Genomic DNA, 11,998 nt, shown 5'->3' on the forward strand with positions numbered 1-11,998 from the left:
TCTATGCAACTACCACTTTCAAGCCCAGAAAGGTACACTGATCTATAACGCTCCGATGCTTCCTGAAGCAGTGTTTTGAAATCGGCCATCACTATATAAGCCGTTATTTTGTTTTTTTGGTGCTCCAAAAATATTCTCGTCGCTTTATAATATTAATATTGAGCCACTGTACTCACATGAACTGATTTAAATATGTTTTTAGTACATTAATGGATCTTGAGAGAGGAAGTGACATTGCTCCCTATGAAGGCCTCACTGAGCCATCGGATTTCAACTAAAATATCTTAATTTGTATTCCTTTAAAGGGTTAGTTCGCCCTAAAATAAAATTTCTGTAATTAATTACTCACCTTCATGTTGTTCCACACCAGTAAGACCTTCGTTCATCTTCAGAACACAAATTAAGATATTTTTAATGAAATTTGAGCGATTTCTGTCCCTCCATTGACAGTCTATGCAACTACCACTTTCAAGCCCAGAAAGGTAGTAAAGACATCATTAAAGTCACTTGTACTTAAAATACTCTACTTGTATATGTGTGCACGCACAATAACAACAAAACCTTGTGCTTTTGTAAAATAATGAAAGCAAACAGGGTGCGCTTTCTGCCGTTTCTCTCTGTGAACTTGAGCGTGCCAAAAAAAAGAACCGAAACTCCATGTAATCTTGCCTCACAGACATGAAAATCTATAGAAAGCAAAATGTCTACTTTTAAATGAACCAATTCAAATGGAAAACAAATATTCTCAGATTATGTAATCCGTATGAAACATGCTTATAGAATGCTGATTAGGATATGTAGGCATCAAAGGCTCATTATTATGATTTATATGGTTAAAGTATGATTAGTCGACTAATGCTTAAAAGGAACGACTACTAGTCGACCAGGAAAATTTTTAGTAGAGGGCAGCCCTACTGGATTACTTTAATGATGTTTTTACCTCTCTGGACCTTGAAAGTAGTAGTTGCATTGGATGTCTATGGAATGGTCAGAAAGCTCTCAGCTTTCATCAAAAATATCTTAATTTGTGTTCTGAAGATGAATGTAGTTCTTACGGGTTTGGATCGACACAAGGGTGAACTAACCCTTTAAATACAAATAGGTATAGATGTTTGTTAAGGTGATGATAAACGGGGCAACTTTATGAGCAATGTTGCCGGTCAATGTTGCTTGGGCACTTTCCCATTGAGAATGGGCAACAAATTTCAATCTAAAGTGTCCAGATAGAAATTTGTTGCCCATTCTCAATTGGAAAGTGCCCAAACATCATTGACCGGCAACATTGCGCATAAAGTTGCCCCGTTTATCATCACCTGTAGTCATTGTTTTCAAATATATATTTCAAAGTAAAGGTATTTTTTGTCAAATATCCTCAATTTTTGATTCCCTGTGGTCGGTAAACTAGTCTTAAAGGTTTTTTTCTTCAAGACTTCAACTATTTAAAGTCAGTTATATGAAATGGTCTGATTTGAATTGGGAAATTAAGACTGATTAGCACTTGTCTAACTGCACACAGTGTCTAAGTTAATGCAACTGTCCACTGAATATCATAAAGTGTTCGTTATCCGTCTGACAGCCTGAACTACTCTCAACACTGTCCGACATAAAAAGTTCAAATTATCTGATATTTTTTACTGACCTTGACACTCAGTCAGGAGGGTGATTATAAATATTAATAATGTTTATAAACAAAAAAATAAATAACTGTTTATACATCTTTTAATGAGAGTTCCAGATGTAATGTTAAGTCCCACAGAAATGCATTTTAATACAGAAATTGAAAGCATGTTAATAATAGAAGAGTTGTATTGAAGTCATTGTTTGTATGAATTGCATTATTAATATATTTTTGATTAAATTAATAAATGCATGAAAAAGAATGTCACGTAATTGACCCAGAAACAGTTTTAACGGCATTAAACGTTTTATTTTGACAAAAAGATGTGGACTAAGGATTAGTTTCACTGCTGGATCGTTTTACTGTGTGTCAAACCGTTGTTTCCTGCTGCATTAGAGCTGATGGTAAATGATGACTTCATCCTAATGGGATATGTCATAACCTTCGGACACACACAGTGTGTGAGCTCATATCTATTACAAAATGATCTCATTTATTCTGTAAATATTCTTTAGCATAATCTCTTTATTATGTGTTTACTATCCGTGAATCCAAGCACACACTGAATCTCGGAGGTGGGGAGAGTACGTTAGAAATGCGGAAGATACCTAACAGGCGAAATATGCGTTATTACTAACAGATGACGAGAGCGAAGCGTTGGCGAACTGCAAAGAGCTCAGCAGATGTCAAGAGACTTCTAGAAGAGAAAATGTGTGTGTGTTTAAAGAGAAGCCAGACCAGAATGTCACTTTTTCCTCTTCTGAATACTGTGACCGGCCAGCTGAATGAGTCAGACGCCACAGCCTAGTGTTTTATTTTATAATTAAACCTCACGTACTGTAGTTCTTGAAAAGAGATTAAAGATTTAAGAGATTCCAAACCCTCCTGTTTCACTTTTTTTATGAATATTTTAGGCACACCCTGCTCTAAGAACATAAATCTTTTCATTTAGGGTGAAGTACACTTTATGCTGAACCTGGCCAAATACAGGATGCTAGACACACTTCATATAAACATAACTATGGGACATGAGACTGTATTTTCCTGTTTCATTTTGATGATGTTATTTAGGGATGTTCAGTGCAAAACAGAAATCAGATATTTGATAAAATCTTCATAGAGTACTGAATGATTTTGTTAAAAAGTGGTCTGGCGGGTAATGCATGTGATCCACCATATTAGGTGCAGGCAAAATGATATTGAATCCAGCTAGGGTAGTTAGTTCAGAATTTTATTTCGTAAAGAAAAGTAAAATAGGATTAGCATGTGCAATGTTTCACTCATGTGTATGCATATAATACTTCCTGTGACTTCATCTAAATGTTTTGTGTTCATTTTAGGTCCAAGATGTCAAACTTCAGGCACAAACTCCTGAGGAGAAAGAAGCCTGGATCAAGGCACTTAGTGAAGGAATCAATAAGGCAAAGAACAAAATTTTTGATGAGGTACCGTTGAATTTTACTGTCATATTTGAAGACACTATATAAATAGGGCCAAACCATGCAAAAAAAATAAAAAAATTACAAAGAACGTACTAATCCATACATTGTGTTGTGTGAATGACCGTAATTTAGCTGCTTCTTTTATATCTCAGGTAACAGTTGATGAAGGCTCCTCATTAGAACATGTTACACGGACCCGACCTAAGGCGAACCGAGGAAGAAGACCGCCAACAAGGATACACATGAAGGAGGTACAATATAATTGTTTCACACATTCAATAAAGCCTTCTTAACATTTATCATTCCTGTTAGAGAAGAATAAGGGATGCATTGATGCAGTTCGGGATAGTGGTCGACCGATATTGTTTGGAACCACTAAGATTTTTAATGTTTTTAAAAGAAGTTTCGTCTGCACCAAGGCTACATTTATTTAATTAAAAATACAGTAAAAAACAGTAATATTGTGAAATATTATATTAAATATATTTGACAAAGTAATTTATTCCTGTGATCAAAGCTGAATTTTCAGCATCGTTACTCCAGTCTTCAGTGTCACATGATCCTTCAGAAATCATTCTAATATGCTGATTTGCTGCTCAATAAACATTTATGATTATTTTCAATGTTGAAAACAGTTGTGTACTTTTTTTTCAGGATTCCTTGATGAATAGAAAGCTCAAAAGAAAAGCATTTATCTGAAATACAAAGCTTCTGTAGCATTATACACTACCGTTCAAAAGTTTGGGGTCAGTAAGAATTGAAAAGAAATTAAAGAAATTAATACTTTTATTCAGCAAGGATGCATTAAATCAATCAAAAGTGGCAGTAAAGACATTTATAATGTTACAAAAGATTAGATTTCAGATAAACACTGTTCTTTTGAACTTTCTATTCATCAAATAATCCTGAAAAAAATATTATACACAAATATTTTGTACAATTGTACACAATAAATGTTTCTTGAGCAGCATATTCATATATATATATATATGAAGACTTAAGATGCAAAAGCCTGACATTTTTCCATCTGACATTTTTCTTGAAAATTAGCATTTTTATCAGACTATTTTTCTATACATACTGTGTGCCGAGAGCATTCACTCAGTATCGTGATCTTGTTTTTGACTGAGGTGGCTTTTGCAATTGAAGTCTTCATATATATATATATATATATATATATATATATATATATATATATATATATATAGATATAGATATAGATATATAGATAGATATAGATATATAGATAGATATATAGATATATATATATATATATATATATATATATATATATATATATATATATATCAGTTAATATTATCAGCTATTATTAAAATTCTATAATTTGACTAAAACTATTAAAAACAAAATACTGAAAACTAAAATAAATGCTTTTAATAAATTTACAAATGCATTTTAAGTTAATTTTGGCATCACAGCAGCATAATGTAAGATATAATAAAAGGGAATTGGGTATGCACAATTAAATATGCAATATTGAGATTCGTTTAATGTTTTTGAAGAAATCTCTTATGCTTACCCATTTATTTGAAAAATGAACAGTGGAAACAATAATATTTATAAATATTATTACAGTTGAAAATAACTTTTTCTATTTTATTATATTTTAAAATGCATTTTAAAATATAAATCTGAATTTTCAGCATCATTACTCCAGTCTTCAGTGTCACATGATCCTTCAGAAATCATTCTAATATGCTGATCTGCTGCTTAAGAAACATTTGTTCTTATTTTCAATGTTGAAAACAGTTGCACTGCTGAATATTTTAGTGGAAACCGATTTTGTAATGAATAGAAAGTTCAAAGAATAGCATTTGTTTGAAATATACATCAATATAAATACATTATAAATGTCTTTTCTGTCATTTTTTTTATTCAACCTAATGCAACTTTGCTCAATAAAAGTGTTAAAAAAAAATCTTACTGACCCCAAACTTTTGAATACTAGTGTATGTATTATGAATCCTGTATCCTCTAAATGTACTGTTCTGTCTATTCTAGGTTGCGAATGTCTCCAGTGATGGAATACTGAGACTGGACCTTGATGGTGACGTTACCATGCCGAATGGAACTCATGGCTTGAATACAGAAGGGGTTAAACAAACCGAAACCTCTGAGACTGTGACAATGAACAGCATTCCAGAGGAGGACGCTGATGAAGAGTCCACATCCCAGAAGAAAGTTATAAAGCCACCCATGCCGCCATCGAAAGACAACAAACCTAGTGAAAGCCATAAAGAGGATGAGCCCAAAAATGAAGAAGCTGCATCGCAAAAGAAGATTCTTACGCCACCGATGCCTCCGTCAAAGGATTCTAAACCCTGCGTCTCTGCTGATGAGGCTTCTGTTGAGGAGGACAGTAAAGGGGAGGTTGAAGAAGATAGCACTGACTCTTCTCAACAAACCCATTCTGCCAAGAGCGTCCAGCCCCCTACTCCTCCATCCAAACTTATGAAGCCCAGCCAAACGGAAACACCAGCCACAGTCACAACAGAGGAAAAAGAACCTCAAGAGAAAAATGGAGCTTCAAACGAGAAAGAAGACCAGAGCAAGTCAGAAAAGGTAGAGAACTCTGTTGTATCCAAAGCGGTAATGAAACCCCAAGTAGTGATGTGGGATTCACCCACTCTGCCATCTAAAGAACATAGTGAAGAAGAAGCAAAGAAAGCCTCAGATACCACTGGAGAAGTCGCAACCTCAGCAGAACCTCACCAACTTACTCTTACTACAGTTTCAACTCCTGAATCTGTAAAAAAGAGTCCCGGTCCTCCTGCTCCACCCAAGAAGAAGCCATTCAAGGCACCTTCCAAAAACGAGGACGCTCCCCCGCAAAGTGACCCAATTGTCCTTACCGACACTGCCATTTTGTCTTCGGAGCAGGCTTCAAAAACAGACGATATCAAATTGACGATTCCAGAACCCAAAACTGAGGCTGTTGGTGATGTATCGAGTGAAGAGTTGGAGGAGAAGTCTTTAGACAGTGGTCAACACTCGGGGGAAGAGTCTGAGACTGGCGACCAAGTTACGGCACCATCCGCAAAGCTCAAAGGAAGCTCCCAGGTACTAGATTTGGAGATCAGCGAGGACGATCTTGAACCATCCGACTGCAAAGCCGAGAGTCTGGAGGAGCCATCGTTAAAAACCCCGTCCACCACCACAGAGACCTCAGTCCTCAATGCACATCCATCCCCGAGCCATTGTGCCAACAAGACCCTGTTGATCACCGTGCCTCTCCAGCATTCTTCCAAGGCTCGCTCCGCATCCCTAGGAGACCTCCTTGCAGAGGACACAGAGAAGGTGGAAAGCAAGGGAAAAGATATAGCAATTAAACGACATGGAAGTGACGTGAAAGACTTGCAAAGTAAAGTGTCTTTTGAGATAGAAGAGACGGGAGAGCTGCTGAATGCAATCGCAGCTGGACAGAGCGGAGAGGCAGAAATGGGGGAAAAGGGGGAAGCGAACCCGGAGGTCTTGCTCAATGCAGCAATGGAGAAGCTCAGGAAAGCCGACCAGTTCTTACAGGAAGCCAGAAGTCTTAAAGATCGTAACAAAAGAATGAGTTTGTAATGGTAAGTGTTGGTGGAAAGAACCCATAGGTATGATCAATGCTGAAAATGTACAGTAGAGCTGCATGATTAATCGTTAAAAGATCGCGATCTTATTCCTAAATAACAACGTGCACACTCCACTGATGCTTGTGATGTGAAACAGGCTTTAAACCAAAGACTTCAGGGACTTTGGTTAACCTTTGAAACAACGATCACACTGCAATGTTTAAATCTGCATCCGTGTTGCCATCCAGAGAGAGAGCAGCTTCCATAAATGTTCAGTATGAAACCGCCTGATTAACAGTCTTTTTAATCCCTTTTTTTTATCGTTATTTATTAGGGATGCACCGATATGAACATTTTGGCCGATATCGATAACCGATAATTCTATATATTTGAAAGCGATATATATTGGCCGATAAGTTGAAAATCCAAATTTTTATTTCATTTTTTAGCGCCTGATTACAAAAACAAAAGTCTCACTATTAAAAGACACAATTACACAATTATAATGATGTTATATTATATCATTATAATTTTATGTGGCCTATATGACAGATTTGCGCAGCACATGTTGCACTTGTTTGAAGTGACTCCAATCATGTTTCAAGCAATTCAAAACCATCATGGTGAACAGTGCACATCTGAAGTGTCTCAGCTGAAGGAAATAATCCATTATTTATCAGCTTTAATATATCGGCCAAATTTTCTTATCGGGCCGATAACGATAACATTAAAAATGAACATATATCGGCTGATACCGATATGGTGGCCGATATATCATGCATCAACATTGAACATTTTGTCTTGTAAATTACATTTCACTTTGTTTAGTTGACTAGTGTTTTTTCTTCAGAATCATTGGAGAATCGGGGTCTCCATTTTAAACAAAAAAATGAAAATTTTGTCTGATACCGATAACTCTTTATATTTGAAAGCCGATAACCGATATATTGGCCGATGAATCTAAATCCAAATTTTTATTTCATTTTTCAGAGCCTGATTACGAATCAAAAGTCTCACCATTAAAAGCCATGTCCCAAGCACACAATTATAATGTTATATTATATCATTATAATTTTATGTAGCCTATATGACAGATTTGCGCAGCACATGTTGCACTTGTTTGAAGTGATTTCAATCATATCAAGCCATTCAAAACCATCATGGTGAACAGTGCACATCTGAAGTGTCTCAGGTGAAGGAAATAATCCATAATTTATCAGCTTTAATATATCAGCCAAATTTTCTTATCGGGCCGATAACGATAACATTAAATATGAACATATATCAGCTGATACCGATATGGTGGCCGATATATATCGTGCATCAACATTGAACATTTTGTCTCGTAAATCCCTTTGTTTAGTTGACTAGTGTTTTTTCTTCAGAATCGTTGGAGAATCGGGGTCTCCATTTTAAACAAAAAAATGAAAATTTTGGCTGATACCGATAACTCTTTATATTTGAAAGCCGATAACCGATATATTGGCCGATGAATCTAAATCCAAATTTTTATTTCATTTTTCAGAGCCTGATTACAAATAAAAAGTCTCACCATTAAAAGCCATGTCCCAAGCACACAATTATAATGTTATATTATATCATTATAATTTTATGTAGCCTATATGACAGATTTGCGCAGCACATGTTGCACTTGTTTGAAGTGATTTCAATCATATCAAGCAATTCAAAACCATCATGGTGAACAGTGCACATCTGAAGTGTCTCAGGTGAAGGAAATAATCCATAATTTATCGGCTTTAATATATCAGCCCAATTTTCTTATCGGGCCGATAACAATAACATTAAAAATGAACATATATCAGCCGATACCGATATCATGCATCCCTATTATTTATGTGTCAGAAACATTTAAATAACAGGCGATAAAAATGTACTGGGATAAAAGTTTATAGTAAACATGTTCACGGTAGCGATCAAAATAGAGTAAATCATCTTTTGAAAGTGTTTTGACACCTGTATGTATTGTGTCATTTATCTCTTTAGCCAGGAGGTGTCGACAAGTAGCTGTGTGTAAAAAATCATTGAATCATTCATTCAAGACATTAATTCACAAACGCTGATTCATCCAATAACAAATCTTTAAGAATGAGACATTCTCCTTTATTCGAATTAGGTTCAAATTAATATATTTTTTAAAATAGGCTGAAGCAATGAACATTTTGTCAGAACCTCTTGTAAATTACATGTCATTTTGTGTTTTTTCTTCAGAATTGTTGGACAAAAAAATCACGTTTCTCAATTTATCCAGAATCGTGCAGCTCTAATGTACAGTATGCGAATGATCAAATGCAGTTCTTACCCCCAAACATTTTCAAATCTCCAAGCTACTTTTTTAATCTCGCAAGGCTAAGAAGCCCTACAGTTTTTCTAATGTAGCTGCGTTTCCTCAACGGTATGTGCTAATGTAGATAAAGATACTGCAGGCCTACGTATTGTTGCTAGGCTGTCAAACTATTTTCTCTCCAAAATAATTAAAAACTCATAGCTGAATTTGTACATGCTACAGATTATTTTGTGGAGAAACAGCCAGTTAGCTCACCTGCTGTAATGTTCTTAGCTTGCTTCAGTCGACCAGCTTATATTTCGCACTTTGTTCAGTAGATTTGTTACACACAAAATGTGTGACTTCTGCATCACATGACAAACCCCCATAAATTACATGTGCACATAACCACTATTGGGACACGTTTGTTGAGCGGTTTATGTTGTATTTTGAATTTTGCACTGCAACTCCTGTGTAAAAAGGAGTTGAAAATTATACATGAAGGGATATTAGCCAGTGAAAATGAGAATTCAAGAGGGAGAGATACCGAAGTGCTTTTTAACCGAAGTTATACTTGTATGTTTTGTTCACAAGCCCTAATTTCCCACTTTAAAAGTACTGTAAGCTATTTTGCTAACTAAACTGAATTAGACCACCGTGGACTCTCTCCAAAACTCGGCCCTCCAAACCGAAATTCACAGAGGGAGAGTTTTTCTGTTTGGCTTGTTTTCTGTTTTCAGCGCCAACACAAGGAGACAAGTGTGCTTCTTGACTCTTGAGAAATCTATTTCAGTGATATCTGAAAAAATACGAATTAAAATACAGCACCTTTAAACCTCGTTGATCATAAAATACCTTTATAATAAATAATAGTCACATGATTACAGTTTAAAACAAAATATATAGCATATGAATAGCAGTGTACAACATAACTGTATATTTCCTGCTCCATGTCTGTTGGGCCAGACTAGTTTACAGTTTTGTGTTTGCATGATGACCATTCAGTTCTGAACGATTTAGTGATGGTTTCATCAGATTTGATCAGATAAGATATCATAGTAAAAGTGAATGATCATTGGTAAATCTAATATAATATCCTATAAATACAGTACCATTCTAAAGTTTGAGATCGGTGGGATTTTTTCAAAGTTTTTTGTTATTTCCTAGTCTCTTCTGCTCACCAAGACTGCATTTATTTGATCAAAATACAGTAATATTATTGTAACATTTTAAAATGAATTTTCTATTTTATTACATTTTAGACCTCAATTTAGTCTTGTGATGATATTATCAATGTTAAAAGCAGTTGTACAGTGTTGAAATCATTTTATTTTCAGGATAGAAAGTCCAGAAGAATCATTTGTAACATTATAAATGTCTTTACTGTCACTTTTGATCAATTTATGTGTCCTTGCTGATTAAAAGCATTCATTAAAAATAATAATAATAATAATAATAATTCTGAAACCAGACTTTTGAATGCTAGTGTGGGAGTTAAAGTTTCACCCAGTCGTCTTCATTTTCTGCCATAAAAAGGCATAATCATGCAAACACAGTTGGTTAATACTCTGTGTCATGTGTTCTTTGTCATACTGATGCCGTGGCCACAGCGGTTCGCTCTTCACACACTCTATTAATAATCTACAGATGAGCTTCCTGCTGCCTCGGCACGTCACTTTTAGTTTCTTTATGCAGAGAGAGCTGGTTCACACAGCCCATGTATACATTTGTTTGTTATGGGTAAACGCTTACTGAGTGTCTGCAAAACCAACTTGTGTAGGAGATGATTACTTAAAGCAAGTTAGTTTTCTTGTAGACCTAACAGAATTGAGAATATTCCCATGATGAAAAGTGTTTTTTTTTTTTTGTTTTTTTTTGTGGTACCATTTTGTTAGATATGATCTTACATGTAAATAGTCCTTGATATAAAGTACATAGTCTTTGATAATGAGATTCATCTTAGTTCTTTGTTCTTTGCGCAGTATATTTCTTTTAGCATTTTATTTCCCTCTGAGATTTCGATTTAACTCATATTTTTAATGAAAACAAAGCTTGGTGAATATTTGAACATTATGCTGTAAATAACACGGCCGCCAGTGAAATGCTTAATATTTAAGTTATTAATGTTCTGACATATTCATGTTTATTGTCTGTCTAAAACAAAGCTTAAGAACAAATTTAGAATGACTGTTTACTGTTGAATTTTGAAGAGGCTGATGGTTGTTTTATGTCTTATAGTATCTGTTAATTGCATTCACTAACTGGACTAATGTTTTTTTTTTTTTTTTTATCTAAATGCATATTAAATGTGCAAAAATGGGAAATAATTGCTTTGCAAAGCATGTCTAAATAAAGACAGACTGTCTTTAATATTCACTGAATTGTCGGACTTTTTGTGGCTTCATCTGTCCATTTTTTTTTTTCCTTAAAATATTACATGCACATGTTTGTCATGTTTATGTTTTTGAAAGAAATTAGTATTTGCATAAAATTATCAAAAATTGTTTCAAATGAAAGCTATATTCTGTTTCTCAAAAAATGACTTTCTACAGCAACGGATTTGCATTAGTCTTTCTAGTTGTAAGTTTATTAAAGACCCCCTGTGGTGAAAATCAAGATCTTAATGTTGTTCATATGTCTATGTGGTGTTTTAATATGATTTTTAAAGGGTTAGTTCACCTAAAAATTCTGTCATTAGTTACTCACCGTCATGTCGTTCCACACCCGTAAGACCTTCGTTCATCTTCAGAACACAAATTAAGATATTTCTGATGAAATCCGATGGTCCAGTGAGGCCCCCATTGCCAGCAAGATAATTAACACTTTCAATGCCCAGAAAGCTACTAAAGACATATTTAAAACAGTTCATGTGACTACAGTGGTTCAACTTTAATATTATAAAGCGACGAGAATACTTTTTTGCACCAGAAAAACAAAATAATCTAGTGATGGGCGATTTTAAAACACTGCTTCATGAAGCTTTACAAATCTTTTGTTTCGAATCAGTGGTTCGGAGTGCCAAAGTCACATGATTTCAGTGAACAAGGCTTTGTCACATGACTCACGTCATTAGTGTTTA

General features: G+C 34.8%; 1 protein-coding gene across 1 annotated transcript in view; it reads left to right on the top strand.

Annotated features, from left to right (window-relative positions):
• plekho2 (pleckstrin homology domain containing, family O member 2) overlaps positions 1 to 11,536 on the top strand; it is a 28,245-nt gene extending 16,709 nt beyond the window's left edge. The window contains exons 4-6 of the mRNA XM_067401120.1: positions 2,959 to 3,063; positions 3,213 to 3,311; positions 5,083 to 11,536. Coding sequence (XP_067257221.1) covers positions 2,959 to 3,063; positions 3,213 to 3,311; positions 5,083 to 6,648 — 1,770 coding nt within the window. The 3' untranslated portion in view covers positions 6,649 to 11,536. The remainder of the gene's footprint in view (positions 1 to 2,958; positions 3,064 to 3,212; positions 3,312 to 5,082) is intronic.
• The last annotated feature ends 462 nt before the right edge of the window (positions 11,537 to 11,998 follow it).

This window comes from Chanodichthys erythropterus, chromosome 11 (assembly GCF_024489055.1).
Source record: "Chanodichthys erythropterus isolate Z2021 chromosome 11, ASM2448905v1, whole genome shotgun sequence".
Classification (NCBI taxonomy): Eukaryota; Metazoa; Chordata; class Actinopteri; order Cypriniformes; family Xenocyprididae; genus Chanodichthys; species Chanodichthys erythropterus.